This window comes from Pan paniscus, chromosome 20 (genome assembly GCF_029289425.2).
Source record: "Pan paniscus chromosome 20, NHGRI_mPanPan1-v2.0_pri, whole genome shotgun sequence".
NCBI classification, from domain to species: Eukaryota; Metazoa; Chordata; class Mammalia; order Primates; family Hominidae; genus Pan; species Pan paniscus.
The window spans coordinates 24,441,043-24,468,274 of NC_073269.2; the positions used below are offsets into that span (position 1 = coordinate 24,441,043).

General features: G+C 49.0%; 1 protein-coding gene and 1 pseudogene across 1 annotated transcript in view; both read right to left on the reverse strand.

Annotated features, from left to right (window-relative positions):
- PBX4 (PBX homeobox 4) overlaps positions 1–27,232 on the reverse strand; it is a 60,606-nt gene that overhangs the window by 16,971 nt on the left and 16,403 nt on the right. The window contains exon 2 of the mRNA XM_008970975.5: positions 19,378–19,451. Coding sequence (XP_008969223.3) covers positions 19,378–19,451 — 74 coding nt within the window. The remainder of the gene's footprint in view (positions 1–19,377; positions 19,452–27,232) is intronic.
- Positions 8,851–15,560, reverse strand: LOC100988696 (PHD finger-like domain-containing protein 5A; annotated as a pseudogene).

A 27,232-nucleotide genomic window follows, 5' to 3' on the forward strand; every position in this document is an offset into this window, starting at 1 on the left:
CTCAGCTACTCAGGAGGCTGAGGCAGAAGAATCGCTTAAACCTGGGAGGCGGAGGTTGCAGTGAGCCGGGATTAAGCCACTACAGCCTGGCAACAGAGTGAGACTCCGTCTCAAAAAAAAAAAATCACCCAGTCTTGTGGCATTTTGTTAGGGTGGCCTGAGTAGACTAAGACAGTAACATAACCCCAAGTTGCTTTAATTTTTCTCCCCAGGAACAAAGACGTGGGGAAAAGCAGAAGGCTCAGAGGGAACCCTCCTTTGCCCTGACTTCCCCAAGCTGCTCACCTGCCCCCTCACCCACTCAGCAGTGCTCTCACTTGGCAGCGGGCTGTGCTCCCGCCTCCTTCCCACAGCAAGTGGGAGCCATCTCTGGGACCCCAGCCCCATAGGGAGAAGACTAACCCATGGATTAAATCAGATGCCCTGACTGACCCCTCGGGTCTGCCACTTTCCAGTCATGTGGCTGCCAGTGGTCACTCCGCTGGCTGCAAGCCCCAGTTGTGAATGGAGCTGCCCCAGGCAACTGACTGGATGGAATTACATAGAACCGCAGGCCCGGCCCGGAGCCCATCAGGGTATGGGACTAAGCAAAACACTCACCTCACGCTCTCCCTGCTGTCTCAAATCAGCAAGAAGCGGGCCCCTCAAAAGCAGAGGCAGGGCCTCCTGCGCCAATCAATCGATCGTGGAGGCTGAGCCTCCTCCCCATCTCCCCCCACCATCCACAGCCGGAATGAGCGTTGGAGACGGATTAAACTGTGGAATCTGGGACAGAGGGTTGACGCCTGGTGAGAGGCGGCCAAATCTCTCTTTGAGGAGTCCTTTGGTGACAGAGAGCCCAAGCCTAGTGTGCCGACCTGAGTCGCAATGAGTACCTATAGTCACAGCTTGCTCTGATCACACAGGCGCAGGCGCAGACGCAGACAAGCATGTCCACCTGCCCTCGGGCCCACCCACCGTGTCTGGAACTGACAGTGCCGGTGACTCTGCACAGGTGAGAATCGACATGAAGGAGAAAACACGGGGACTTCCTGCTTTCTAGAAACTTTTGAGGCTTTTTCAGTCACTTACTGAGCACCTACTGAGTGCTGGGCCTGAGCTTTGAGGATGACAAGTGGCTGCTGCTTGCCCTGGGGGGATAAGAACCAGGGTCTTGCTGCTGCTACCGGGGTCTCCTATGCTACTGGCCTCCTGACCAGTGACCCTTAGAAAGAACGGGGCCACTGGCCACAGTTCTGCCGGTGGGACCCAGCGTGGTAACTGGGACCTGGGCTGAGGTTAACTTTCCTGTCCCAGTTTTCAGAATGAGAGCTCAACTTCCATCAGCTCCAGCTTATCTTGTAGTCAAAGAGCCAAAGGTAATAAGGAAATGAGTTCTACAAGGCATTCTGGCAAGGTGCTCACCAGGAGCCACTTTTATTTGTTGTGAGAGTGTTTCCTCCCTAAACAAGGCCTCTGATATTGGAGGACAGGGATAGGGGAGGCAGGTGGTAAATAACCTTCTGTACTTAGACCCCAACTGCTTAAAAGAAAAAACACCAGCTATTGGGGAGGTCACTCAGGCAGGAGTGCAGTGGCACGCTGCAGCCTTGACTTCCTGGGCTCAAGTGATCCTCCCGCCTCAGCCTCCTGAGTAGCTGGGACTACAGGCATGCGCCACCCTGCCCAGCTAATTTTTATATTTTTTGTAGAGACGAGGTTTTGCCATGTTGCCCAGGCTGGTCTTGAACTCCTGGATTCAAGTGATCCTCCTGCCTTGGCCTCCCAAAGTGCTAGGATTACAGGCATGAACCACTACGCCCGACCAGATTTTACCTTGTTTAGAGTAGGACTCCTAGAAAGGTGATCTGTCCTCTGGGCCAGCCCACACCTGTCACCTGCCTACAGCGAGGCCAGCATAGACACCAGCATCCGCACATGGAAATGTATTGCAATTTGACAGAGTAATTTGATGTCTATTGAATTTAACACAACTTTTGGCCTTACTGACTTGTATATCTGTTTTATTTTTCCTTTCTTTTCCCCAGTAGTTCATCTTGCTTCTGTTTTACATGGCCGCCATGCTGGGGTGGCCAAAACCATGCCTGAGGCTGGAGGGGCCTGAAGGCTGAGCCTGAGCTGCTGCTGGAAGCTCTGATGAGCCTCTGAACCACCCCAGTCCCAGATCCAAACTCTCAGGGCCCATAAGAGCTGGGGTGAACAGTCCAGAATTGAGAGTAAACCTATTTCCTCGCACGCATCTGTAGGATGCCTGCTTCCCCTACGCGTCATTACTGTCTTGCGGGTGGCGGTGGCACTGCCACTTGGAAGGAGCCGGCATTCCACGTTCCTGTGTCAGGGAGGCGATGACACAGGGCAGAGCGCCTGCTCCAGCACTTCCAGTGGAGAAAACACCAGGACACCAAACAAGGAAGGGGAGACAAAGGCCACGCTGCAGGAGGAGCGACCTACTCACTTTGGGAGACCTGTTTGGTGGGAAGCAGGCCTGTCCAACCCCAAGAATGCCAGCCCAGGGGTGTCAGGAAGGCTGCGGGAACCCAGGCCATGCGGTGCTGCCATTGGCTTTGGGAGCTGAGGGACTGGACGAGGTTATTGGCCAAGGAAGGTGTTCCTGCCAAGATGCAAGGTGACAGTGTGAGAATAGGTGGGGGCTTCCAAGTGGCTGGGTGGTGCTCTGAGCAGCAGGAGACGAGACTGGCTGTGAGAGGCCTATGGAGGAAGTGGTACCGCCTGATTCCCCAGGAGAGTGCCCTGGGATGTGAAGGACATCGTGGGGTGGCCCCAGCAGGAGGCTGGGGAGCCCAACACAGTGAAGGCAGAAGGCCAGCAGGACTCTTCCATGAGAACCCAAGGCCCCCTACCTTTGGGATCTGGCCTCATTTGCTCCTGGCACCTCCTCCCACCCCCCAAATCCTGCTGCTGCTCACTCCTCTCACCTCTCAGCTCCAATCTAGCTTCCCAGTGATATGGGAGTGGGGCAAGGAAGTGCTGGGTAGAGAAGGGCGGGGTCCCTGGCGAGGGCTCCACCTTCGGCCCTGTGCCCTCGGACCTAAGTGAGAACAAGCATTTCTGTTTTTGTGGCCAAAAGGTTGCCTTTTGGCCTGCCACGCCCCACATCTTGTGCCCAAATAAGCCTGAGACCTTAAGCAGACACACACAAGCAGCTGGAAGTCGAGAGGAACACACCAGCAGAAGAACACACCAATAGACACTGGCGGGCCATTGATGGTGGAACAATGCAGACACCAAGGGAAATCCAGGAGAGCCCAGTCACTGAGCGGCCCAACTCCAGGGCAAAACCACCTTCCCAATCCAACCCCCTTTGGGCCCCCCATCCATCTGCTGAGAGCTACCTACACCACTCAGTAAAACCTTGTACTCATTCTCCACGCCCACATGTGATCCGATTTTTCCAGTACACTAAGGCAAGAACCCCAGAATATAGAAAACCCTTTGTCCTTGAGATAGGGCAGAGGGTCTAACTGAGCTGATTAACACAAGAAGCCTGCTTCTCTTTCAGCTAAGCTGAAAGAGCACACTGTGACGCATGCCCACTGGGGCTTTGGGAGCTATAAACACAACCCTAAGACGCTGCGCTGCTGCTGTGGGGTTGGAGACCACGCTCCCCCCACCTGCCTGACTGCATGATCCCCCTTAGGGGTTTGAGCTGTGGGGCACCGAAGAAGTGAGCCACATCCGTCACACGCCCTGCAAGGGGGAAAAGGGAACACTCCTGTTTCACCCGGGCTCCGGGAACACCAAGCTCAGGCCTGCGTCATGAACTCTTCCCCAGCAAGAGAGCGGAGGTGGCCAGGCGCGGTGGCTCATGCCTGTAATCCCAGCACTTTGGGAGGCTGAGTTAGGTGGATCACCTGAGGTCAGGAGTTCAAGACCAACCTGACCAACATGGTGAAACCCCATCTTTACTGTGATCCCAGCTACTTGGGAGGCTGAGACATGAGAATAGCTTGAACCTGGGAGGTGGAGCTTGCAGTGGGCCGAGATCATGCCATTGCACTCCAGCCTGGGCAACAAAGCGAGACTCCGTCTCAAAAAAACAAAACAAAACAAAACAAAACAAAGATGCAGAAAGGCCAGGTGCAGTGGCTCACCCTGTAATCCCAGCACTTTGGGAGGCTGAGGTGGGAAGATCACTTCAGCTCAGGAGTTTGAGACCAGCCTGGGCAACATAGCAAGACCCCATCTCTACAAAAAATTTTTAAAAATGAGTCAGGTTTGGTGGCACACACCTGTAATCCCAGCTACTTGAGAAGCTGAGACAGGAAGATCGCTTGAGCCCTGGAGTTTGAGGCTGCAGTGAGCTGTGACTGCGCCACTGCACTCCAGCCAGTTCGACAAAGTAAGACCCCCTCCCCCACCAAAAAAAAGATACAGAAAATTAACAAAATCAATTAAAACCCTTGGGCAAACCTGGTCAGGCATGGTAGCTCATGCCCTAATCCCAGCACTTTAGGAGGCTGGGGTTGGGGGGATCACCTGAGGTCAGGAGTTCCAGACCAGCCTGGCCAACATAGTGAAACCCCATCTCTACTAAAAATAGAAAAAGCTCACGCCTGTAAACCCAGCACTTTGGGAGGTTGAGGCGGGAAGATCACCTCAGGTCGGGAGTTGGAGACCAGCCTGACCAACATGGAGAAATCCCATCTCTACTAAAAATACAAAATTAGCTGGGCATGGTGGCACATGCCTGTAATCCCAGCTACTCGGGAGGCTGAGGCAGGAGAATTGCTTGAACCCAGGAGGCAGAGGTTGTGGTGAGCCGAGATCATGCCATTGCACTACAGCCTGGGCAACAAGAGTGAAACTTCATCTCAAAAAGAAAGAAAGAAAAATTAGCTGGGTGTGGTGGTGCACACCTATAATCCCAGCTACTCAGGAGGTGGAGGCTCGAGAACCGCTTGCACCCGGGAGGCGGAGGTTGCAGTGAGCCAAGATCATGCCACTGCACTCCAGCCTGGGTGACAGAGCGAGACTCTGATTCAAAAAAATAAAAAACCCACAGGCAAATCAAAGAATAGAAAGAACCTTCCTTAACCTGATAATGGGCATGTCCTCAAGCCCCACAGCAAACCCCAGTCTTCCTGGAGATATTTTAGAGCCACTGATTCAAATCAGACACAGGTAGACAGGGAGGTCCCTCCTCGGCTCAGACCAGCAGGGTCCAGTCAAGGAGACCAGAAACTCGGGAGGGGGACAGACCAGCAGGCAGCAAGGCATGACGAAGAAGATGTGACCCACTCATAGGCTGAAGGGTGTCCCTACAGCTGGAGTCACCCAGAGAGTCATGGATGTAATGGACAACTTCCCCTCCCCTCCACACTGCCCCCAACAGACCTCAAGGTGTGGTCTGACACGACCAAGGGCTGGTTTTTTTTTTTTTTTGAGATGAAGTCTCACTCTGTTGCCTAAACTAGAGTGCAGTGGCACAATCTCGGCTCACGGCAACCTCCACCTCCAGGGTTCAAGCGATTCTCCTGCCTCAGCCTCCTGAGTAGATGGGACTACAGGCATGCACCACCATGCCTGGCTAATTTTTGTATTTTTAGTAGAGATGGGGCTTCACTATGTTGGCCAGGCTGGTCTCGAGCTCCTGACCTCGTGATCACCCCCTTGGCCTCCCAAAGGGCTGGGATTACAGGCGCGAGCCGCCTCCTGGCCCAAGGGCTGTTTTATCTTATGCTTTCCTGGGCATCATGGGCACTGAGTTTACTCCTTAACTCTAAACAAGGAGACTTCTGGAGCCCAGCCTGTTTGTATTAAGAACTGCCTGGCTTTACCTTTTAGGCCACATCCCACAGGTTAGTTCATTTAAGTAACATTCTAGGACAGGCGCTAGAACAGGCTTTGTTCTGTTCTCTGAGGCAGACCAGCCTGGCCAACATGGTGAAACCCCATCTCTATTAAAAATATAAAATTCGCTGGGCGTGGTAGTGCACACCTGTAATTCCAGCTACTTGGGGGGCTGAGGCAGGAGAATCTCTTGAACCCGGGAGGCAGAGGTTGAGGTGAGTCCAGATTGCGCCACTATACTCCAGCCTGGGTGACACAGTGAGACTCCATCTCAAAAAAAAAAAGTAACATTCTAGATAAATCCTTATCTTAAGTCATGGAAGTTTCTCAGATCCACAGGACTTTAAAAAGAATAACCCTTAACAAACACTCATCAGTTTCTGAAATAGTGGCTGCCACACACTAGATATTCACCTAACTGAGGGATTATCACACTAGGCAAATCTCCGTCATCTCTAATTAAAATACATCACAACCAGTCACAACTGAAGTGTGTCAGGCCTCTGAGCCCAAGCTAAGCCATCATATCCCTTGTGACCTGCACGTATACATCCAGATGGCCTGAAGCCACTGAAGATCCACAAAAGAAGTGAAAATAGCCTTAACTGATGACATTCCACCATTGTAATTTGTTTCTGCCCCACCCTAACTGATCAATGTACTTTGTAATCTCCCCCACCCTTGAGAAGGTTCTTTGTAATTCTTTCCACCCTTGAGAATGTACTTTGTGAGATCCACCCCCTGCCCAAAAAAAACATTACTCCTAACTCCACCGCCTATCCCAAAACCTATAAGAACTAATGATAATCCCACCACCCTTTGCTGACTCTCTTTTTGGACTCAGCCCACCTGCACCCAGGTGAAATAAACAGCCATGTTGCTCACAGAAAGCCTGTTTGGTGGTCTCTTCACACGGATGCGTGAGAAATGAAGATGCTGGAACCACAATCAAATATGCAAATTAATTTCATTTCCATATGTTTACATGTTTGTTAATTAAAACCCTGCAGTTCTGAAATAAACTATTATGTGATTTTTAAAAAAATGCCTACTGTTCTGTACATTTAAAAAATAAATAGGCTGAGCATGTGGTGGCTTATGCCTGTAATCCTAGCACTTTGAGGGGCTGAGACGGGAGGATCACTTAAGCCCAGGAGTTCCAGACCAGCCTGGGCAACACAGCAAGACCCCCATCTATAAAAAGTACAAAAATTAGCCGGATATGGTGGCTTGTATCTGTAGTCTCAGCTACTTGAGAGGCTGAGGTGGGAGGATCACCTGAACCTGGGAAGTCAAGAATGCATTGAGCCATGATCATGCCACTGTACTCCAGCCTGTCTCTTTGAGACAGAGCAAGACCCTGTCTCAAAAAATAAACAAACAATTATATGAGCTGCTAATGCTGAGTAAAAATGATATGCGGTTTAGGCTTGTTTTTCTGTGCTACTGTCCTTGCATGTGGTAACAGGGCAAAAGGAAGACAGCAAAACACTGTAATATATAGTGCTGTAATATTATATTTTTCCAGATGTGCCAGGCAGCACATCTGGAAAAACAAGCCCCTGTGAGGAGTTGCAAACATTTAAGAGCCACAGCTAAGAAAAACAGTACTTGGCCGGGCACGATGGCTCACGCCTGTAATCCCAGCACTTTGGGAGGCCACGAAGTCAGGAGATCGGGATTATCATGGCTAACATGGTAAAACCCCATCTCTACTAAAAATACAAAAAATTAGCCAGGCGTGGTGGCATGCACCTGTAGTCCCAGCTACTCAGGAGGCTGAGGCAGGAGAATCGTTTGAACCCAGGAGGTGGAGGTTACAGTGAGCCGAGATCGCGCCACTGCACTCCAGCCTGGGCGACAGAGTGAGATTCCGTCTCAAAAAAAAAAAAAAAAGAAAAGAAAAAGAAAAACAGCACTCACTGATGGCTTCTATCTACCTTAAACAATTTTCTTTTTCTTTTTAATTTTTTTGAGACGCAGTCTCACTCTCTTGCCCAGGCTGGAGTGCAGTGGCTCAATCTTGGCTCACTGCAACCTCTGCCTCTCAGGTTCAAGCGATTCTCCTCCCTCACCCTCACGAGTAGCTGGGATTACAGGCACCCGCCACCCCACCCAGCTAATTTTTGTTTTTTTGTTTTGTTTTTGTTTTTTGACTACCAGAAAATAAACACGAACTTTATTAATAGCAATAGAAAGGGTTTCCAATTTCTCAGAATGAAAATAACATGACACCAGTACAAGTGTTAAAACAGTAGGCCAGGAGCAGTGGCTCACGCCTGTAATACCAGCACTTTGGAAGGCCCAGGCGGGCGGATCACCTGAGGTTGGGAGTTTGAGACCAGCCTGGCCAACGTGGTGAAACCCCATCTCTACTAAAAATACAAAAATTAGCCGGGCGTGGTGGCGGACTCCTGTAATCCCAGCTACTTGGGCAGCTGAGGCAGGAGAACTGCTTGACCCCGGGAGGCAGAGGTTGTGGTGAGCCGAGATCGAGCCATTGCACTCCAGCCTGGGTGACAGAGCAAGACTCCATCTCAAATTAAAAAAAAAAAAAAAAAAAGAGTAAATGCCTACATTTCTTGTTCTGATAGCTTCCCACCACACACCAAAGGTTCCTCAAGGACAGCTGCCACCAGTGCTGCTGCAAGAACATGTTTTCCACTGAGCATAGTTTCACAGTCAACTACTCAAGCAGAAGACTAAAATATTATTTCTTTTTAGAAGATCTTGGTTGAGGGAGCACATATCAATATGGAGAACAGATCTTTGCTTCTCGAATTCAAGAAAAACCATTAATTAATCTATCAATTTTTCTCCAATACAGTGTCCCAGAGTGCTCTGTGAAGAATCCTTTTACATCCCTACTACATGTCTGGGTGAAGGGAGAGGAGGGGGTGGCAAGCTGCCAGTACACCAGCAGGCACTCCTGGTGATGCTCTGGGCTCTGCTCCCTTTCTGCTGGTAATAGTAGGCATCTTTTCTGAAAGCTGCAGTAGCTTGATGTGGGGCGGGGGGGAGGAAGGGGCCACTTACCAATCACCTCTTCTTGAAGCCGTATTTTTTGCATTCATAGAAGAGGTCTTAGAGCTCCCCAAATAGACAATCTTCAGGCAGCCATCCCTATTCTTCTCCTGGATGGTGCACTCCTTACAATAATAGGCATCAGAGACCCCAGGGCCTCCACAGATCACACAGAGCCCCAGTAAGATCCATAGTTACACTCATCACATATGCACACCAGAGTGCAGGGACGCACATAGGAGTCACAAATAACACATTTGCCATCACATTTTTCACACAGTCATCTGATGGCAACACCAGCCTGCTTGCGGCAAAAGATCAAATCAGGATGATGTTTAGCCATAGTTCCCAACTAAGCTGGCCACCACACAATTTTTGTATTTTTAGTAGAGACAGGGTTTCACCATGTTGGCCAGGCTGGTCTCGAACTCCTGACCTCGTGATCTACCCGCCTCACCCTGGGATTACAGGTGTGAGCCACCGTGTGGCCCAATTTTTTCATCTGAAGAAATGCTCTAATTTCAAACAACAACAAATGAGAGCCATGGGGGAAAGGTCTAGAAGCTTCAGGAGCTGGGCTACAGTCACCATGAGGTGTGGTGCCTCTTTGGCTGAGTCTCATACAGGGAGGTAACCAGCCTAGCAACATGCACACTAACCATGACCAACCAATTCCCAGCCTGCGAATCAAAGAGTTTTAGGCCATCCAATGCCCTGACTACTCTAAAAAGAATTTCCCAAGGAACTGATCTATCAATAAGTTCACCAGGGCTGGACAGGTTGGCTCATCCCTGTAATCCCAGCACTTTCAGAGGCTGAGAAGGGAGGATTGCTTGAGGACAAGAGTTTAAGACCAGCCTGGGCAACACAGCAAGATCCCATCTCCACAAAAAAATATCCAGGCATGGTGGTGCCCACTTGTAGTCCCAGCTACTCCAGAGGCTGAGGCGGGAGGATCACTTGAGCCCGGGAATTCAAGGGAGCAGTGAGCTATGATCACACCAGTGCCTCCAACCTGCATGACAGAGCAAGATCTTGACTCAAAAAAAGAACGTAAAAAGAGGCTGGGCGCGGTGGCTCACGCCTATAGTCCCAGCACTTTGGGAGGTCGAGGTGGGCGGGTCACGAGGTCAGGAGATCGAGACCATCCTGGCTAACACGATGAAACCCCATCTCTACTAAAAATACAAAAAATTAGCGGAGTGTGGTGGTGGGCGCCTGTAGTCCCAACTACTCAGGAGGCGGAGGCAGGAGAATGGCATGAACCCGAACCCGGGAGGTGGAGCTTGCAGTGAGCCGAGATCGCACCACTGCACTCCAGCCTGGGCAACTGAGCAAGACTCCGTCTAAAATAAATAAATAAATAACTAAAGACAAAGAAAAAGAAAGAAAAAAAAAGTTCTGGTCAGGCACGGTGGCTCATGCCTGTAAATCCCAGCACTTTGGGAGGCCGAGGCGGGTGGATTACCTGAGGTCAGGAGTTCGAAACCAGCCTGGCCAACGTGGTGAAATCCCATCTCTACTAAAAATACAAAAATTAGTTGGGCATGGTGGCAGGCACCTGTAATCCCAGCTACTTGGGAGGCTGAGGCAGGAGACCCGCTTGAACCCGGGAAATGGAGGTTGCAGTGAGCTGAGATCGCACAATTGCACTCCAGCCTGGGTGACAGAGCGAGACTCCATCTCAAAAGAAAAAAAGAAGCTCCCTAGTATCTACAGTGTGCCAAGCCCACAACAGGGCAGAGATGAACCACAGATCTGCCTTGTGCTTTCTTGATGCTGGTCTTCCAGGAAAGGAGTCAGAGGTCAGAAGACAAACCAGAAAAGTGCAAGCACACAAGACAGTTTCCGTCAGTGGTTAAGCCCTAAGAGGCAGCAAAGAAGTGCTAATTCATAAGAATGTGTATGTGCACTAAGGCCTTAAGCTACAGGCACACTGTTTTAGATACGGCCCCTACCAAAGACCCTCAATCCTTGAGGTGAGCTTTATTGAGATATAATTCACATGCCATATAATTCATCTGCTTAAAGTGAATACTTCAGTGGTTTTTAGTTTATTCCCAAGGTTGTGCGACCACCACCACTAGCTAACATTCTCATCCTCCCTAAAGATACCCCGTCTCTATGAGCAGTCACTCTCTACGCCCCCTCCCTAGCCCCGGGACAACCACGAGTCTTCCTGTCTCTATGGATTTGCCTGATCTGGACTCTTCATATTGATGGAATCACACAGCATGTGATGTGACACTTCACATCTGGCTTCTCCTACCCAGCATCATGTTTTCAAGGTGCACCCACGTTGCAGCCTGTGCCAATACTTCATTCCTCTTTATGGCTGAATAATACTCCATTGCATGGATGGATCACGTTTTGTTTTGTTTTCTTTCTTTTTTTTTTTTTTGAGAGAGAGTCTTGCTCTGTCGCCTAGGCTAGAGTGCAATGGCGTGATCTCCGCTCACTGCAACCTCTGCCTCCCAGGTGCAAGTGATTCTCGCGCCTCAGCCTCCCGAGTAGCTGGGATTACAGGCATATGCCACCACGCCCAGCTAATTTTTATATTTTTAGTAGAGACGGGGTTTCACCATGTTGGCCAGGCTGGTCTCGAACCCCTGACCTCAAATGATCCACCCACCTCGGCCTCCCAAAGTGCTGGAATTACAGGTGTGAGCCATGGCGCCTGGACACACATTTTGTTTTTCTAGTTATCATGGACATCAGGTTGTTTTCAGATTCCTTAATCTGTATATTTATATACAATGATCCACTTCTCTGTCCAACAGACACTTTGGCAATGATAGGATGTTCTAGACCTTTCTATTATAGGAGGCACCAGCCCTGTGTGGCTGCTGAGACTTGAAATGTGGCTGGTGTGGCTGAGGAATGCACTGGTTAATTGCATTTGGTTTTAATTAATTCAAATGTAAACAGCCCTGTGGTGAGTGTCTGGAGCCACCCAGCTGATGAGACTCAGGGGCTCAATTTGTGAGTTACCCTGAGACTGAGGGGAGGAAAGGATACTCCAATCAACCTGGAGAATAAGTCCCCCAGCTGCCGGGGTCTACTCCCACAAGAACCCTAAAGAAATGTACATGGGACTCAGCCCCAGGGTACAGCTAATTAGAAAAAGGATCTCAGTTCCAGAGAGGTGACTCATAGGCCTCAGGGTGACTGCTAGGACCCAGGAAAGCCCCATGAGCACCATGACACCCCAGCTTCCTGGCTGAATTTACAGAACCCGATTCTGTAATTGCAACAGATCCGACCGGCTGACGAGGAAGGGAAAGAATGAGAATGGCTTATGCCTGCCAACTACTAGCAAGGCCAATCATTAGTCAGGAAGACAAAAAGGCATTCCCTGATGTTATGCATTATTTACATTTACTCCTCTGAATGGGGCTCTGTGCGTTCCTACAGCACAGCAAGGGTTCCTGCAGCACAACAGCCCTGGCTGAGAAACTTCTTGTTCCCCAGAGACACAGTCACAGGGTGGAGAAGGCAAAGCAGGCCCCTTCTCAAGAAGGGCCCAGGATGGGATGGCCGGGTGGGTCTGCAAGGGGCCTCTGGGGCTCAGCACACCGTCTCGGAGCTGCCTACCCACTCGAGATCTGAGATCCGAAGCTTTTCACACAAGCTGTCACTCATGCTCATGTGGAGGTAAAGCCTGACACATTCCAACGTGCCAGGCTGTCCCTGCTCTGGTGCCAAACACCACTGTGTGAATTCAGGCCACGCCTCAGTCCTCACTGGGAACATCAATGTGACAAACCTTATTTTTTATTTTTATATTTTTTTAGAGGCAGAGTCTCACTCTGTCGCCCAAGCTGGGGTGCAGTGGTGTGATCTCAGCTCACTGCAACCCTCACATCCCAGGTTCAAGTGATTCTTCTGCCTCAGCCTCCCGTGTAGCTAGGATTATAGGCACCCGCCACCATGCCCAGCTAGTTTTTGTATTTTTAGTAGAGTTGGGTGGGTGAGGGAGGTGGGGGGGTGGTTCACCATATTGGCCAGGCTGGTCTCGAACTCCTGACCTCAGGTGATCCGTCTGCCTCAGCCTCCCAAAGTGCTGGGATTATAGGCGTGAGCCACTGTACCTGGCCAACGTGACACATCTTAAATCCAACGCTTTCGAATTCTGCAACATACCTAGTCCCAGGGTCTCAGCAAAGGGACTGTGGCCAGTATCTGGTTCTCCCAGCTAAATTCAAAGCTCTGCAACTAATCAGGGTTTATTTTGTTCTCAGAACAGCTCCTCTAGACACCGAGGAGGACAGCTGTTTCTGGGAAGGAGGGTTTGGGAGGAAATGCATACGCTGAGGGTGTCCTTGGCCTTCAGAGACCACCGCAGGGCAGGAACACCCAGACACTGTGGTGTGGTGAAGCTGACCCCAGGAGACAAGCTTTGAGGGACCTGCCTGCATACCTCCGACAGGCCATTCCTGGGGTTCACCAGGGACTGCTGGCAGTGCATCCGGTGATGCCAGGTTTACATGGAGGGCCACTTTCTTTTCAGGCTGCTGTGAGTGATAAGCCCTGTGTTCTAAGTCAGGCCCCCAGACACTGAATCTTCTGAACCTCATAAGGGGAACTGGATGAAAGGGATTTCAGTTAGTATGTATCAGTCACCAGAAACAGTTTTTCAATCAACAAAAACAGAAAGGCACCGGGACAGACCCTGAGAACATAGCGCATCCTAGACCCTGCGCTGGCCAGGAATGGTCATTGTTCAGATGACACAGGTGGGTGTGTGGGGCCCATGAGTGCCGGCCATGAGACACAGGCCCTGGGTCCCTTTCACGAGTGAGGACAGCGTACGGGGTGGGGCGGCATGCAGCCTGGCTGTGGGTGACTGGTGTGCCCTGGGGAGGACCCTGTCTCTTAGAGCTTCCCACTGCCCATCTGTAAAACAGGAGAAAAGGGTCTGCCCGAGGCTGTGCAGGGCTCTGGGGAACAACTCGAGGAAGCCCCGAGCTGCCTGCCCAGGCTCCATCAATACCCACCAGACTTAATCTTTGTCGTTGTTGTTGTTGTAGAGACAGGGTCTTACTGTGTTGCCCAGGTTGGTCTCATACTCTTGGGCTCAAGCGATTCCAAAATACTGGGATTATAGGTGTGAGCCACCATGTCCTGCCCCACCAGGCTTTAAACGCTCTGTGGAAGTTTGGTCTTTACCATAAGGCCTGCTGCAGACTTCAGCCAGAGGGCAATGTGAGAACTGTGGGTTAAATCGAGAAGCACGCCAGGACCCCGGCTCATGGGATTGCCCTTCAAGAGGCAGCCCGTGGGTACCACAGGGTGCAGGATCAGGACCATGAACAGTTTCCTCTGGGCTGAGACTTGGCCATTCCTAGTCACGGGATGGGGACAGATGAAGCAGAATCGAGATCCTGTTTACTTTCCTGCCACTGGCTGGCTTGTCTCCGAGACTAGAAGGCTGAGGTGTTCCTGACATCAAGGCTGGTGGCCCACAGGTGGGACCCACAGCACTCACTGACTGCACTTCCTGATGTAAAAAGATACCTGGACACTCCAGGTGACACTCAGGAACAGGCATCCCTCAGCTCCAGGCTTGTGCATTTCAGGGAGGAGCAGTTGCTGTCTCATCCCTGTCCTACTGTACCCCAAAACATACACTGTACCCAGATGTTTGAGCCAGTCAGTGGGAAGAAAGCATTAGCTTCCAAGGAAATGCCCAGGTGGCCTGTGCTCTGAGCCCTGCAGCGGCCTTGGGACTCAGCTTGGAGGAATCAAAAGTCCTGAGTGGCCAGGCACAGTGGCGCATGCCTGTAACCCCACACCTTGGGAGGCTGAGGCAGGAGGATCACTTGAGCTCAGGAGTTCAAGGCCAACCTGGGCAACATACTAAGACCTCATCCCCCCAAAAATAGTCCTCAGCGACCCCTAGACATGGTGGTGTGTGCGGAAGCTGAGGTGTGAGGATCACTTGAGCCCAGGAGTTTGAAGCCAGTCTGGGCAACACAGTGAGACTCTGTGTCTTAATTAAAAAAAAAAAAAAAAAAAAAAAATTAAAAAATTAAAAATGTCGCCGGGCATGGTGGCGCATGGCTGTAATGCCAGCACTTTGGGAGGCCGAGGTGGGCAGATCACCTGAGGTCAGGAGTTCAAGACCAGCCTGACCAACAGGGTGAAACCCTGTCTCTACTAAATACAAAAAATTAGCCGGGTGTGGTGGCAGATGCCTGTAATCCCAGCTACTCGGGAGGCTGAGGCAGGAAAATTGCTTGAACCTGGGAGGCAGTGAGCCGAGATTGCGCCATTGCACTCCAGCCTAGGCAACAAGAGTGAAACTCTGTCTAAAAAAAAAAAAAAAAGTCCTGAGCATGGCCCTCAAAGCCTAGGCAGATGGGGGTAGGGAGGTGGGGCGACACCAGGGGTTGAAATGGACAGACATCTCAGCTGCACTGGCAACAGTTGGTATCAACTCTTGTTTTCCCTCCTGAAACTGCTGAATTTGAGACTAACAGACTCATGCAGTAACATCCACACAGGGGCAGATGGAATTATGAAGAGGCGTGCCCAGGCTGAACACCCACACTCTCAAAAATCGGTTTCTCGTTCAGCCCCAGCAGCTCACTGGTAGGAAGGTCAAGAATGACAGCTTCCTGAGACTACAGTTGATTAAAGTACTTTTTTTTTTAGACAGGGTCTCACTCTGTCACCCAGGCTGGAGTGCAGTGGCGCAATGTCATCTCACTGCAACCTCTGCCTCCTGGGTTCAAGTGATACTCCTGCCTCAGCCTCCTGAGTAACTGGGATTACAGGCGCACGCCACCACGCCCAGCTAATTTTTGTATTTTTAGTAGAGATGGGGTTTCACCATGTTGGTCAGGCTGGTCTCGAACTCCTGATCTCAGGTGGTCCAACTGCCTCGGCCTCCCAAAGTGTTGGGATTACAGGCATGAGCCACCGCACCCAGCCTTAAAAAAGTACTTTTTAAAATAGCTTTTTATTATTACTAAATTCCAGATGTTGCATTGCTAAACACCCGCTGTGGGCAGTGGGGAGCCCCCAAAGGCTGCTTCCTGGGGTCAGGGTCAGGGGTGAGCAAGGGACAACTTGGGCTGCCTGTGCCTAGTGGTACACATGCCTCAGCAAGTGGTCCTGACACTGGCTTATTTTTATTAGGTGAAAAGTGAAAGGGACCAACATTACACAATTCCACAATACTAAGAAACACATGACCACAGCCAGTGTCTCCAGGGGGTGGATACACATTGGCTGTGTCCTTCTGAGCGGCTTCCCTCAGCCTGCAGTACTTGGGGCTCATTCGGGTACAGGGCCCCCGCTTGTCCAGCTTACCACACGAATGCTGAAGCACCATCAGGGAGTGCTGCCAGGGAGTTGAGGGCAAATTTGCTTAAAACCAGTTCACCGCTAACAAGAAACTTGTGTGTCTGGTTCCCCAGGAAAGCCTAACCTTTGTGTTTCCATTTCCATGGCATCTGCTCCCCACAATTTAAATAAGGAACAGATAAGACAGGTCATCAGATATTTACATACCCATGAGAGGCATATGAGGTGGGCAGGAAGCCAGGGGCATCACAGCCCAGCATCTGGCCCCGTCGGGAGGATGACCTGGCACTGGGTGTTGGAGACCAACAGGGGGCATATCATGTGGGGGCTGTCAGCAGCAGCAGTCTGCTGGGGGGTGGGGACAAGGAGGGGTCTGCTTGGCTGGGGGATTAAGTATACTTGGGGGTGAAGGAGGTGGGAGATTGATTACACAAGCAAAAGTACTGAGGACAACAGGAGCAGGCTCTCACTGTTGGAGGAAGGAGTCACAAACCTGGGAAGAGAGAAAAATAGTGGGAACTCTGTGGTGAACTAGAATTAAAGATATTGGAGTGGGCCAGGTACAGTGGCTCATGCATGTAATCCCAGCACTTTGGGAGGCCAAGGTGGGAGGATTGCTTGAGCCCAGGAGGTTGAGGCTGCAATGAGTTGTGACTTCACCAGTGCATTCCAGCCTGGTGACAGAGTGAGACCCTGTCTCAAAAATAAAAATAAGCTGGGTGTGGTGGCTCACATCTCTAATCCCAGCACTTTGGGAGGCTGAGGCGGGCAGGTCACTTGAGGTCAGGAGTTTGAGACGAGTCTGGCCAACATGATGAAACCCTGTCTCTACTAAAAATACAAAATTAGCCAGGCGTGGTGGTGCACACCATAATCCCAGCTACTCAGAGGCTGAGGCAGGAGAAATGCTTGAACCTGGGAGGCTGAGATTGCACCACTGCACTCCAGGCTGGGCAACAGAGTGAGAATAAATAAATAAATAAATAAATAAACAAAAATAAAGATATCATAATGAACTCATGGTTTTTAATATATAAAGACATAGGAAAACAGATGTGAATGTGTGCGCACATGTGTGTGTGTACACACGCATCTGTAATAACCCACAAATATTCCTTAGCTCTGTGTCCTAAGAGTGTCCAAGAGCAGCAACACCCCAACAGCAATGAGCACATCAAAGGCCAAGATTTACTCTGAAAGGAATCAGGGCTCCTTAGAGAATTGGGTGAAGCAGGCAGAGGCAGAACAGAATATGAGCCTGGTGGGGCACAGTGGCTCACACACGTAATCCCAGCATTTTGAGAGGCCAGGAGTTTGAGACCAGCCTGGGCAACATGACAAAACCCTCTCTCTACAAAAAATACAAAAATTAGCTGGGCAACGTGGCTCGTGCCTGTAGTCCCAGCTACTTGGGAGGATGGGGTGGGAGGATCACCCACCCAGGAGGCTGAAGTGAGCCAAGATTATGTCACTGCCCTCCAGCCTGGGTGACAGAGTGAGACCCTGTCTCCAAAAAAAAAAAAAAAAAAAAAAAAAGGCCAGGTGTGGTGGCTCACGCCTGTAATCCCAGCACTTTGGGAGGCAGACAGGCAGGCGGATCACCTGAGGTCAGGAGTTCAAGACCAGCCTGGCCAACATGGTGAAACCCCATCTTTAATAAAAAATACAAAAAATTAGCTGGGTGTGGTGGCAGGCGCCTGTAATCCCAGCTACTCAGAGGCTGAGGCAGGAGAATCACTTGAACCCGGAAGGCGGAGATTGCAGTGAGCCAAGATCATGCCATTGCACTCCAGCCTGGGCAATAAGAGTGAAACTCCATCTCCAAAAAATAAAAATAAAAATAAATTTACACTGGGGAGGGTTAGGGACATCATGTCCTCATAGCATTTAGGCGAAACTTAAATGTAGATTTAAACTTGAATTTCTCCTTTAGTCACCAGATCTCTTCTGAAGGCTGGGCACCATGCCCACAGCCTTACATATATGAATTCACATAGCCCTCAACAGTCCTCAGTAACCATGAGCTAAGTATTATTATTGCCCCCCAAATCAGAGGAGGACCAGGAACAGAGAAAGGTTCAGCCAAGGACCAGGGTCATGCAGCCAGAGGTGGAGGCAGAATTCAGACCCTCTTGCTGTTCTCAACTACTATATATGTCAAGTACACATCAATCTTGCACCAAAACAGTGTTCAGAAAGAAACACACTTTTGTACAACATATACACACACTTTTCACAAGCCTCAGCAAATATGAAGTGCTACGCTCCAAAGTGACACACAAAATTCAAATAATTGACCTCAAGAGACCAACTCACTCTAAGAAATCAAGTGACACGTTGTGCAGATGACCCTTGGTTTAAATATCTTCATCTTATTTGGTGGCCCCACTTATAAGCTACTTTCAAATTGTTATTAACCTTGACCAAGTGATCAAGGTCAATGGTAGCAGTGACAGGACATATTGACAGCATGTTTTCCCTGACACAATGTGCTGAGGACACACACATCGCCTCTGTGGGACTCTGGCCACAGACGCACAACTTCAGTCCAATCTAGAGGAAACATCAGACAAACCGCACTGAGGGATGTTCTACGAAATGACTGAGCGCTTCTTAAAATGGTCAGCGTCATTCATGGATGACAAGGTCACAGATCACAGGAGACCAAAGAGACATGATGACTAAATACAACGTGGGATTCAGGGCAGAAAAGAGCATCAGGGCAAAAACTGGGGAACTCCAAATGAGGTCTGTAGTTCAGTTAAAGATCATTGTACTCAGCGTAATTTCCTGGTTTCCATATTTGTACTATGGCTCTGAAGGTGTTGACGAGACAGGAAGCCCGGAGAAGGAGATATGAGAACTCTCTGTACTATTTTTTCAACTTTTCTTTTTCTTTTCTTTCCTTTTTTTTTTTTTTTTTTTGAGACGGAGTCTTACTCTTCTTGCCCAGGCTGGAGTGCAATGGCGTGATCTCGGCTCACTGCAACCTCCACCTCCTGGGTTCAAGTGATTCTCCTGCCTCAGCCTCCCAAGTAGCCGGGATTACAGGCATGTGCCACCATGCCTGGCTAATTTTTGTATTTTTAATAGAGACAGGGTTTCTCCATGTTGGTCAGGCTGGTCTGGAATCCAGCCTCAGGTGATCTGCCCGCCTCCGCCTCCCAATGTGCTGGGATTACAGGCATGAGCCACCACGCTCGGCCAGAAAGTGTCTTCTAAACAGCCTACCTGTCTTTTCCTTGATCTCACAGAGCACGCTGAACAGAGCAGGCTTCATCCGATGGCAATTCAGAGCATGCTTTCTGAAAGGGAGGTGACAGAGGAGGGTGTGAGAAAAGAATAGTCATCATCTTGTCCCCAAGAGTAAAGATCTTCCATATTGAGAAATCAAACCAAACGAGATCTGCCACTCTGACTGTAGATAAGTCGCCTTATGAAAATGCAGTACAATCATATTTCATGTGAATTTGATTTGCACAAAATCAATATAAAGGCCAGCCGTGGTGGCTCACGCCTGTAATCCCAGCACTTTGGGAGGTCGAGGCAGGTGGATCACTTGAGGTCAGGAGTTTGAGACCAGCCTGGCCAGCATGGTGAAACCCTATCTCTATTAAAAATACAAAACTTGGCCAGGCACAGTGGCTCATGCCTATAATCCCAGAACTTTGGGAGGCCAAGGCGGGCAGATTGCCTGAGGTCAGGAGTTCGAGACCAGCCTGGCCAGCATGGTGAAACCCTGTCTCTACTAAAAATACAAAAATTAGTTGGGCGTGGTGGTGCCCACCAGTAATCCCAGTTACTCAGGAGGCTGAGGCAGGAGAATTGCTTAGACCCGGGAGGCAGAGGTTGCAGTGAGCCGAGATCAGGCCACTGCACTCTAGCCTAAGTGACAGAGTGAGACTCCATCTCAAAAAAAAAAAAAAAAAAAAAATCGCCAGGAACAGTGTCATGCACCTGTAATCCCAGCTACTCAGGTGGGTGAGGCAGGAGAAATGCTTAAACCTTGGAGGCAGAGGTTGCAGTGAGCCAAGATTGTGCCACTGCACTCCAGCCCAGGCAATAGAGTGAGACTCTGTCTCAATAATAATAATAATAATAATATAAAGCAATATACAAATATTCAAAACATTTCCCACTATATGTAAAAGTTTAAACAATGCAAATAACTCATCAAAAACTATGGTAAGGCATTAGTGGCTCATGTCTGTAATCTCAACGCTTTGGGAGGCCAAGGCAGGAGGACCACTTGAGCCCAGAAATTTAAGATCGGCCTGGGCAACATGGTGAGACCCATTCTCTTCAAAAATTTAAAAATTAGCTGGGCATGGTGGTATGCCTGTAGTCCCAATCCCTCAGGAGGCTGAGACAGGAGGATGGCTTGAGACCATGAGTTAGAGGCTGTAGTGAGCTATGAACATGCCACTGTACTCCAGCCAGCATAACAGAGGCCTTGTCATTAAGAAAAAAAAAAAAGGCCAGAGGCAGTGGCTCATGCCTGTAATCCCAGCACTTTGGGCGGCTGAGGCGGATGGATCGCCTGAGGTCAGGAATTTGAGACCAGCCTGGCCAACATGGTGAAACCCCATCTCTACTAAAAGTACAAAAAAGCTGGGCATGGTGGTGCACACCTGTAATCCCAGCTACTCGGGAGGCTGACACAGGAGAATTGCTTGAACCAGGGAGGCAGAGGTTGCAGTGAGCTGAGATCGCACCAGTGAACTCCAGCCTGGGCGACAGAGAGAGACTCCATCTCAAAAAAAAAAAAAAAAAAAAAAAAGAAAGAAAGAAAAAAAAAGAACTATGAAATATCAAGGTCCAACGACTTGAAATCTGTGTTCACGCTATGGTCCTGCAGTGGTGTATCCTGGTGCATAAGCAGAAGCACCAATCATCCTCTTCCAGTGTCACTTGGCAGGTGTTTACTGAGTACCTACTATGTGCCACACACCATTCTGGCATCAGAGACACAGACAGGTAAGGTTTTTACACATGTGGCAGTTAAGAGGGAGGGAGTGAGACACCAAAAATACACACCAACAAGAAACCCATCAGCCGTGGCAGTTGCTCTGGGGCGACTGGGGTCGCATGACAGTGATGGTTAGAAGGCTTTTTGGAATTTCCATGTCTCTGAGGTGACATCAAAGCTGAGATCAGAATGAGAAGGAGAAATCAACCAAGAAAAGGACTGGAGAGAGGTATGGTTTAGGCAGAAGAAACAGCCAAGCACAAAGGCCCTGTGAGAACACACTGGGTTCAGTACTGGCTGTTTGAGACCAGGCTGCTGAGTGTTAGGGGTGAGGGAGAGAGCTACGAGAAGTTAGACTGGCAAGTGGAGACTGACTCTAAGGGCCTTGAAAGTCGTGGGGACAACTCTGGCTTTTGCTTGCTTGGGATGGGAACTATGGTTGGCAGGATAATGGCTCCCAAAAGGGTCCACATGCTTATCCTCAGAACCCTAAATATGGTACTTTACAAAAAATGGGAAAAATAATTCTGCCAATGTAATTAAGTTTAAGGACCTTGAGATGGAGAGATTAACCCGGATTATCTAGGGGGGGGCCTACTGTCATCACATGACCCTTAAAGGTAGAGAACCTTTCCCAGATGTGGGCAGAGAAAGTCATGATGATGTAAGGGTTGGAGAGATACTATGTTGCTGGCCTTGATCATGGAGGAAGGGACCATGAGCAAGGAATGCAGGTGGCCTCAACAGGCTGGAAAAGGCAAGGAACCAGCCCATGGGCTCACTGGGCAACACCTTGATTTTAGCCCACTGTGTCCATGTGGGCTTTCTGACCTACCGAAATGTAAAATCGGTGGCTCATGCCTGTAATTCTAGCATTTTGGGAGGCCGAGGCAGGCAGATCGCTGGAGGTCAGGAGTTTGAGACCAGTCTGGGCAACATGGCGAGACAATGAGCTGGGACAAGAGGCACGCACCAACACACCTGGCTAAATTCTGTATTTGTTGTAGAGACAGGGTCTCGTTATGTTGCCCAGGCTGCGCTCAGCCAAGAGAAGAATTTCATGGAGAGAAGAGTAATCTGTGAGAAATGCTGCTGAGAGATCAAGCAGAATAAGAACCCAGAAGAGAATCTGAGGCTGGGCACGGTAGCTCACGCCTGTAATCCCAGCACTATGGGAGGCTGAGGTGGGAGGACCAGTCTGGGCAACATAGCAAGAACCTGTCTCTAATAAATAAATAAATGAATGAATAAAGAGAATTCGGATTTAGCAACATGAAGGTCATAGGTGACTCAGCGGAGAGGGAACAAGGTTGGGAGAGAATGTGGAGGTGAGGAGGAAGCGGAAGCAGCAATCACAAAGTCTTTGATGTTTATCATAAGGGAGATCAAACAAACATAACAGGTGCTAAAAGACAGGGTGTGTGTTAATCATGTTTTTTTCTTTTTCTTTTTGAGACAGGGTCTTACTCTGTTGCCCAGGCTGGACTGCAGTGGCCATGCTGTGCCCGAACTCAAGCAATCCTCCCGCCTCAGCTCCTGAGTAGCTGGGACTACGGGTGGTGCTACCATGCCTGGCTAATTTTTAAAAAATGTTTTTGCAGAGCTGAAGTCTCACTATATTGCCCAGGCTGTTCTTGAACTCCTAGACTCAAGAGATCCCCCCGCCTTGGCCCCTCAAAGTATTGGGATTATAGGCATGAGCCTGGACTATTAATTATGTTTTTTTTTTATCTTGCTTTGACATTGTGGGGCTTGGAGTGACTGCCCAGCGCTAGCTTATTACTATAGACAGCAAACAACTTGCCAAAGAACATGCCATTCATATGCAAATCAACCAATCAAAAGCCCACATTCCCAATCATCTTCTTCATTTAATGCTCACACACAAAGCCAATAATTTCCCAGCCCTAAATCACCCCAGGGCCAGGTACTGACCAACTAGAGACCACTCCTCTAGCACAGAGCCTGCCAAAATTATTTAAACTATCTAACCTAAGCTTGCTCAAACTTGCCTGCCATGCCATGCCATGCCCATTCCTTCTTGAGGAAATCACTATAAAAGTTCTGGGCCGTGCTTTCCCTCCCTCCACTGTCGCCCACTGACCCAGGTGCTTCCCCATGTGGCCCTGCCTGGCATGGTGTGCCCCCTCCTCTGGAGCTGTAAGTAATAAACTTCCCTTTCAACAGGGCAGTTGTCTCCATGTGTGTCATCTTACCATACCTGATTAAAACAAATCCCGGGTACAAAGCAAGGCCAAAGGGTAAGTCAAAGGAGGTTTTTTTTCTTTTTTTCTTTTTTTTTCTTTTTGAGACAGAGTCTTACTCTATTGCTCAGGCTGGAGTGCAGTGGTGCAATCATGGCTCACTGCAACCTCCACCTCATGGGTTCAGGTGATTCTCCTGCGGCCTCCAGAGTAGCTGGCATTACAGGTGCCCACCACTACACACAGCTAATTTTTGTATTTTTAGTAGAGACGGGGTTTTGGCATGTTGGTCAGGCTGGTCTTGAATTCCTGGCTTCAAGTGATCCACCAGCCTCAGCCTCCCAAAGTGCCAGGCTTATAGGCATGAGCCACGGCGCCCAGCCTGTTGTCTTTGACTGTTCTTAAAGATAGGAGGTACTAGCACATGTTTATATGCCAAAAAGCCAGTCTAGAGAGAGAATTTGATAATGCAAGGATAGAGTAACTGGCCAGGCGCAGTGGCTCATGCCTGTAATCCCAATACTTTGGGAGACTGATGTGGGCAGATCACTTGAAGTCAGGAGTTCGAGACCAGCCTGGCCAACATAGTGAGACAATGTCTCTGCTAAAAATACAAAAATTAGCCGGGCATGATGGCATGTGCCTGTAATCCCAGCTACTCAGGAGGATGAGGCAGGATAATTTAATTGCTTGAACCCAGGGGGTGGAGGTTGCAGTGAGCCGAGAACACGCCACTGCATCCCAGCGAGCGAGACTCCATCTCAAAAAAAAAAAAAAAAAGAATAGGGTAGCTGGTATGTGCATGTAGCAGAACTTCTGTGAACAACTTTGATGAGTACTATGCTATTAACATTTACTATTATGATGATTTTAAATCCTATAACTCTGTCATCCAAGCGTCCATTATTAAAAGATTCATTATTAAAAGCCACAGCTGAATAATGTATCTGAAAATCAATAACTTCACAACAGAAATCAGATTTGATTAACACCATGAGAGGTCGGGCATGGTGGCTCATGCCTGTAATCCCAGCACTTTGGGAGGCTGAGATGGGGGGATCACTTGAGGTCAGGAGTTTGAGACCAGCCTGGCCAACATGGCAAAATCCTGTCTCTCCTAAAAATGCCAAAAATTTGATGGGCATGGTGGTGTACACCTGTAATCCCAGCTACTTGCTGAGGCACAAGAATCACTTAAACTCAGGAGGTGGAGGTTGCAGCGAGACAAGATCACATCACTGCACTCCCGTCTGGGCAACAGAGCAAGATTCCATCTCAAAAAAAAAAAAAAAAAAAAAAAAAGGAATACAACTGGGGTGCAGAACTAAGATCTTTGTCTCTGAACTTCAAATATAAAATGTTTGTGGGGGATGAGATGACATATGAACTTCCAAAAATCTAAACCTGAACATTAGTCTTTCTTTATTTTTTATTTTTATTTTTTGAGACGGAGTCTCGCTCTGTCACCCAGGCTGGAGTGCAGTAGCGCGATCTTGGCTTACTGCAACCTCCACCTCCCAGGTTCAAGTGATTCTCCTGCCTCAGCCTCCTGAGTAGCTGGAACTATAGGCGCGTGCCACCACACTCAGCTAATTTTTTATATTTTTAGTATAGACAGGGTTTCACGGTGTTAGCCAGGATGGTCTCAATCTCCTGACCTTGTGATCCACCTGCCTCGGCCTCCCAAAATGCTGGGATTACAGGTGTGAGCCACCATGCCCGGCCATGTTAGTCTTTCTTATAAGGTATACAGTCATTGATCACACGAGATATTCAGCTTAAAATATTAAACATTTTCTTTCCATAGAAGCGGTATTAACATTAATTTAAATGGACTCTGATTATAGCTCATCTTCTGGAAATTTAACTTTTTCTCTTTAAAAAAATATATTTTAATATAAAAATAGAAGAAACCTGGGGAACATGGTGAAACCCCAGCTCTGTAAGAAATACAAAAAACTGTCAGACACAGTGGCTCACGCCTGGAATCCCAGCACTTTGAGAAGCCAAGGATCACGAGGCCAAAAGATCGAGACCATCCTGGCCAACGTGGTGAAACCCCATCTCTACTAAAAATGCAAAATTCAGCTGGGCATGGTGGCGCGCACCTGTAGTCCCAGCTACTCAGGAGGCTGAGGCAGGAGAATCACTTGAGCCTGGGAGGTGGAGGCTACAGTGAGCTGAGATCGCGCCACAGCACTGCAGCCTGGTGATAGAACAAGACTCTGTCTCAAAATAATAATAATAATAATAATAACAATAATAATAATAATACAAACAGTAAATTATCTGGGTTTGGTGGCACATGCCTGTAGTCCCAGCTACTAGGGAGGCTGAGGTGGGAGGATCGCTTGAACTCAGGAGATCAAGGCTGCAGTGAGCTGTGATCACACCACTGTACTCCAGCCTGGGCGACAGAGTGAGACCCTGTCTCATAAATAAATAAATAAATAAAACAGAGACGGGTTCTCCCTATGTTGTCCAGACTGGTCTCAAACTCTTGGGCTCAAGTAATCCTCCCACTTTGGCCTCACAAAGTGTAAGGATTACAGGCGTGAGCCCCTGTTTCTGGCCTGGAAACTTAATTTTAACAATAAGAGGAAAGAAAATGAAGTTGGTTCTTCTGCTTCTGTAAAGGCTCTAGGATTTTTTTTTTTTTTTTTTACCAGTTTTCTCCTTATAAAATATTTTACTTTAGATACAGTAGAAAGCACTTTTTAATGCATACAAAGTAATTTCATAGTTTCTGTGGCTTACTATGAAAAGAAAACAAGTTCCCAAGCTTTGAGCATGTCTTTGAGCTAGCAGTGATCAAGCAGCTGCTGCAAATCAGTGAGGAAAAGGGAACTGACTAGTGAGACCTTCCCCAAGGGGATGAAATCACTTACTTGGCAGACACACCCTAAGGTAACCCCCAGTGAGTCATGTCCTTATATAATCCTTTTTCCTTGAGTTCAGGAAGTACCTGTGACTTGCAATGTGCCAAAGGTGATGGTATCATCTCTGCCATGGTTATGTTGTTATCTAAGACTCCACCTTAGATGACTAGAGAGTCACCCACTGGCACCAGCTGCCATGTCATGACAGCTGGTGGCAGGAACTGCAGGCAGCCTCTAAAGCTGAGAGCAGCCTCAACTGACAGCCAGGAAGAAAGCAGGGACCTTTGTGCTTCAACTGCAGGAAGTGAATTCTTCCATCAACCATGCGACATTGGGAGAGAACCCCATGCTCTGGATAGGAACATAGCCCAGCCAACACCTTGACTGCAGCCCTGTGCCACCAGACCCTAAGCAGAGGACCTAGCTAAGCTGTGCCCAGAATCCTGACCCAAGGAAACTGTGAGATAATAAATATCTGCTGTTTTAAGCTGCTAGGCTTGCGGTGATTTCTTATAAAGCAATAGAGAGTTGATAATGAGATAGACTGGAAGCCAGAGAATGGGGACCGTCAGGAGAAAAATGGGGTTGGTGCTGGTATGTCTAACAAGTATATGACACGTTATGGCCGGGTGCCGTGGCTCATGCCCGTAATCCCAGCACTTTGGGAGGGTGAAGCGGGCGGATCACCTGAGGTCAGGAGTTCAAAACCAGCCTGGCCACCAGCCTGGCCATCATGGTGAAACCCCGTCTGTACTAAAAATACAAAAATTAGCCAGGCATGGTGGCACATGCTTGTAATCCCAGCTACCTGGGAGGCTAAGGCATGACAATCACTTGAAACCAGGAGGTGGAGGTTGCAGTGAGCCAAGATCGCGCCACTGAACTCCAGGCTGGGTGACACAGCAAGACTCTGTCTCAAAACAAACAAACAAACAAAAAACACAAAAAACACAAGTATATGACATATTCTACCAAATCCACATATCTGAATTTTTTTGTTTGTTTTTGAGACAGAGTCTTGCTCTGTTGCCCAG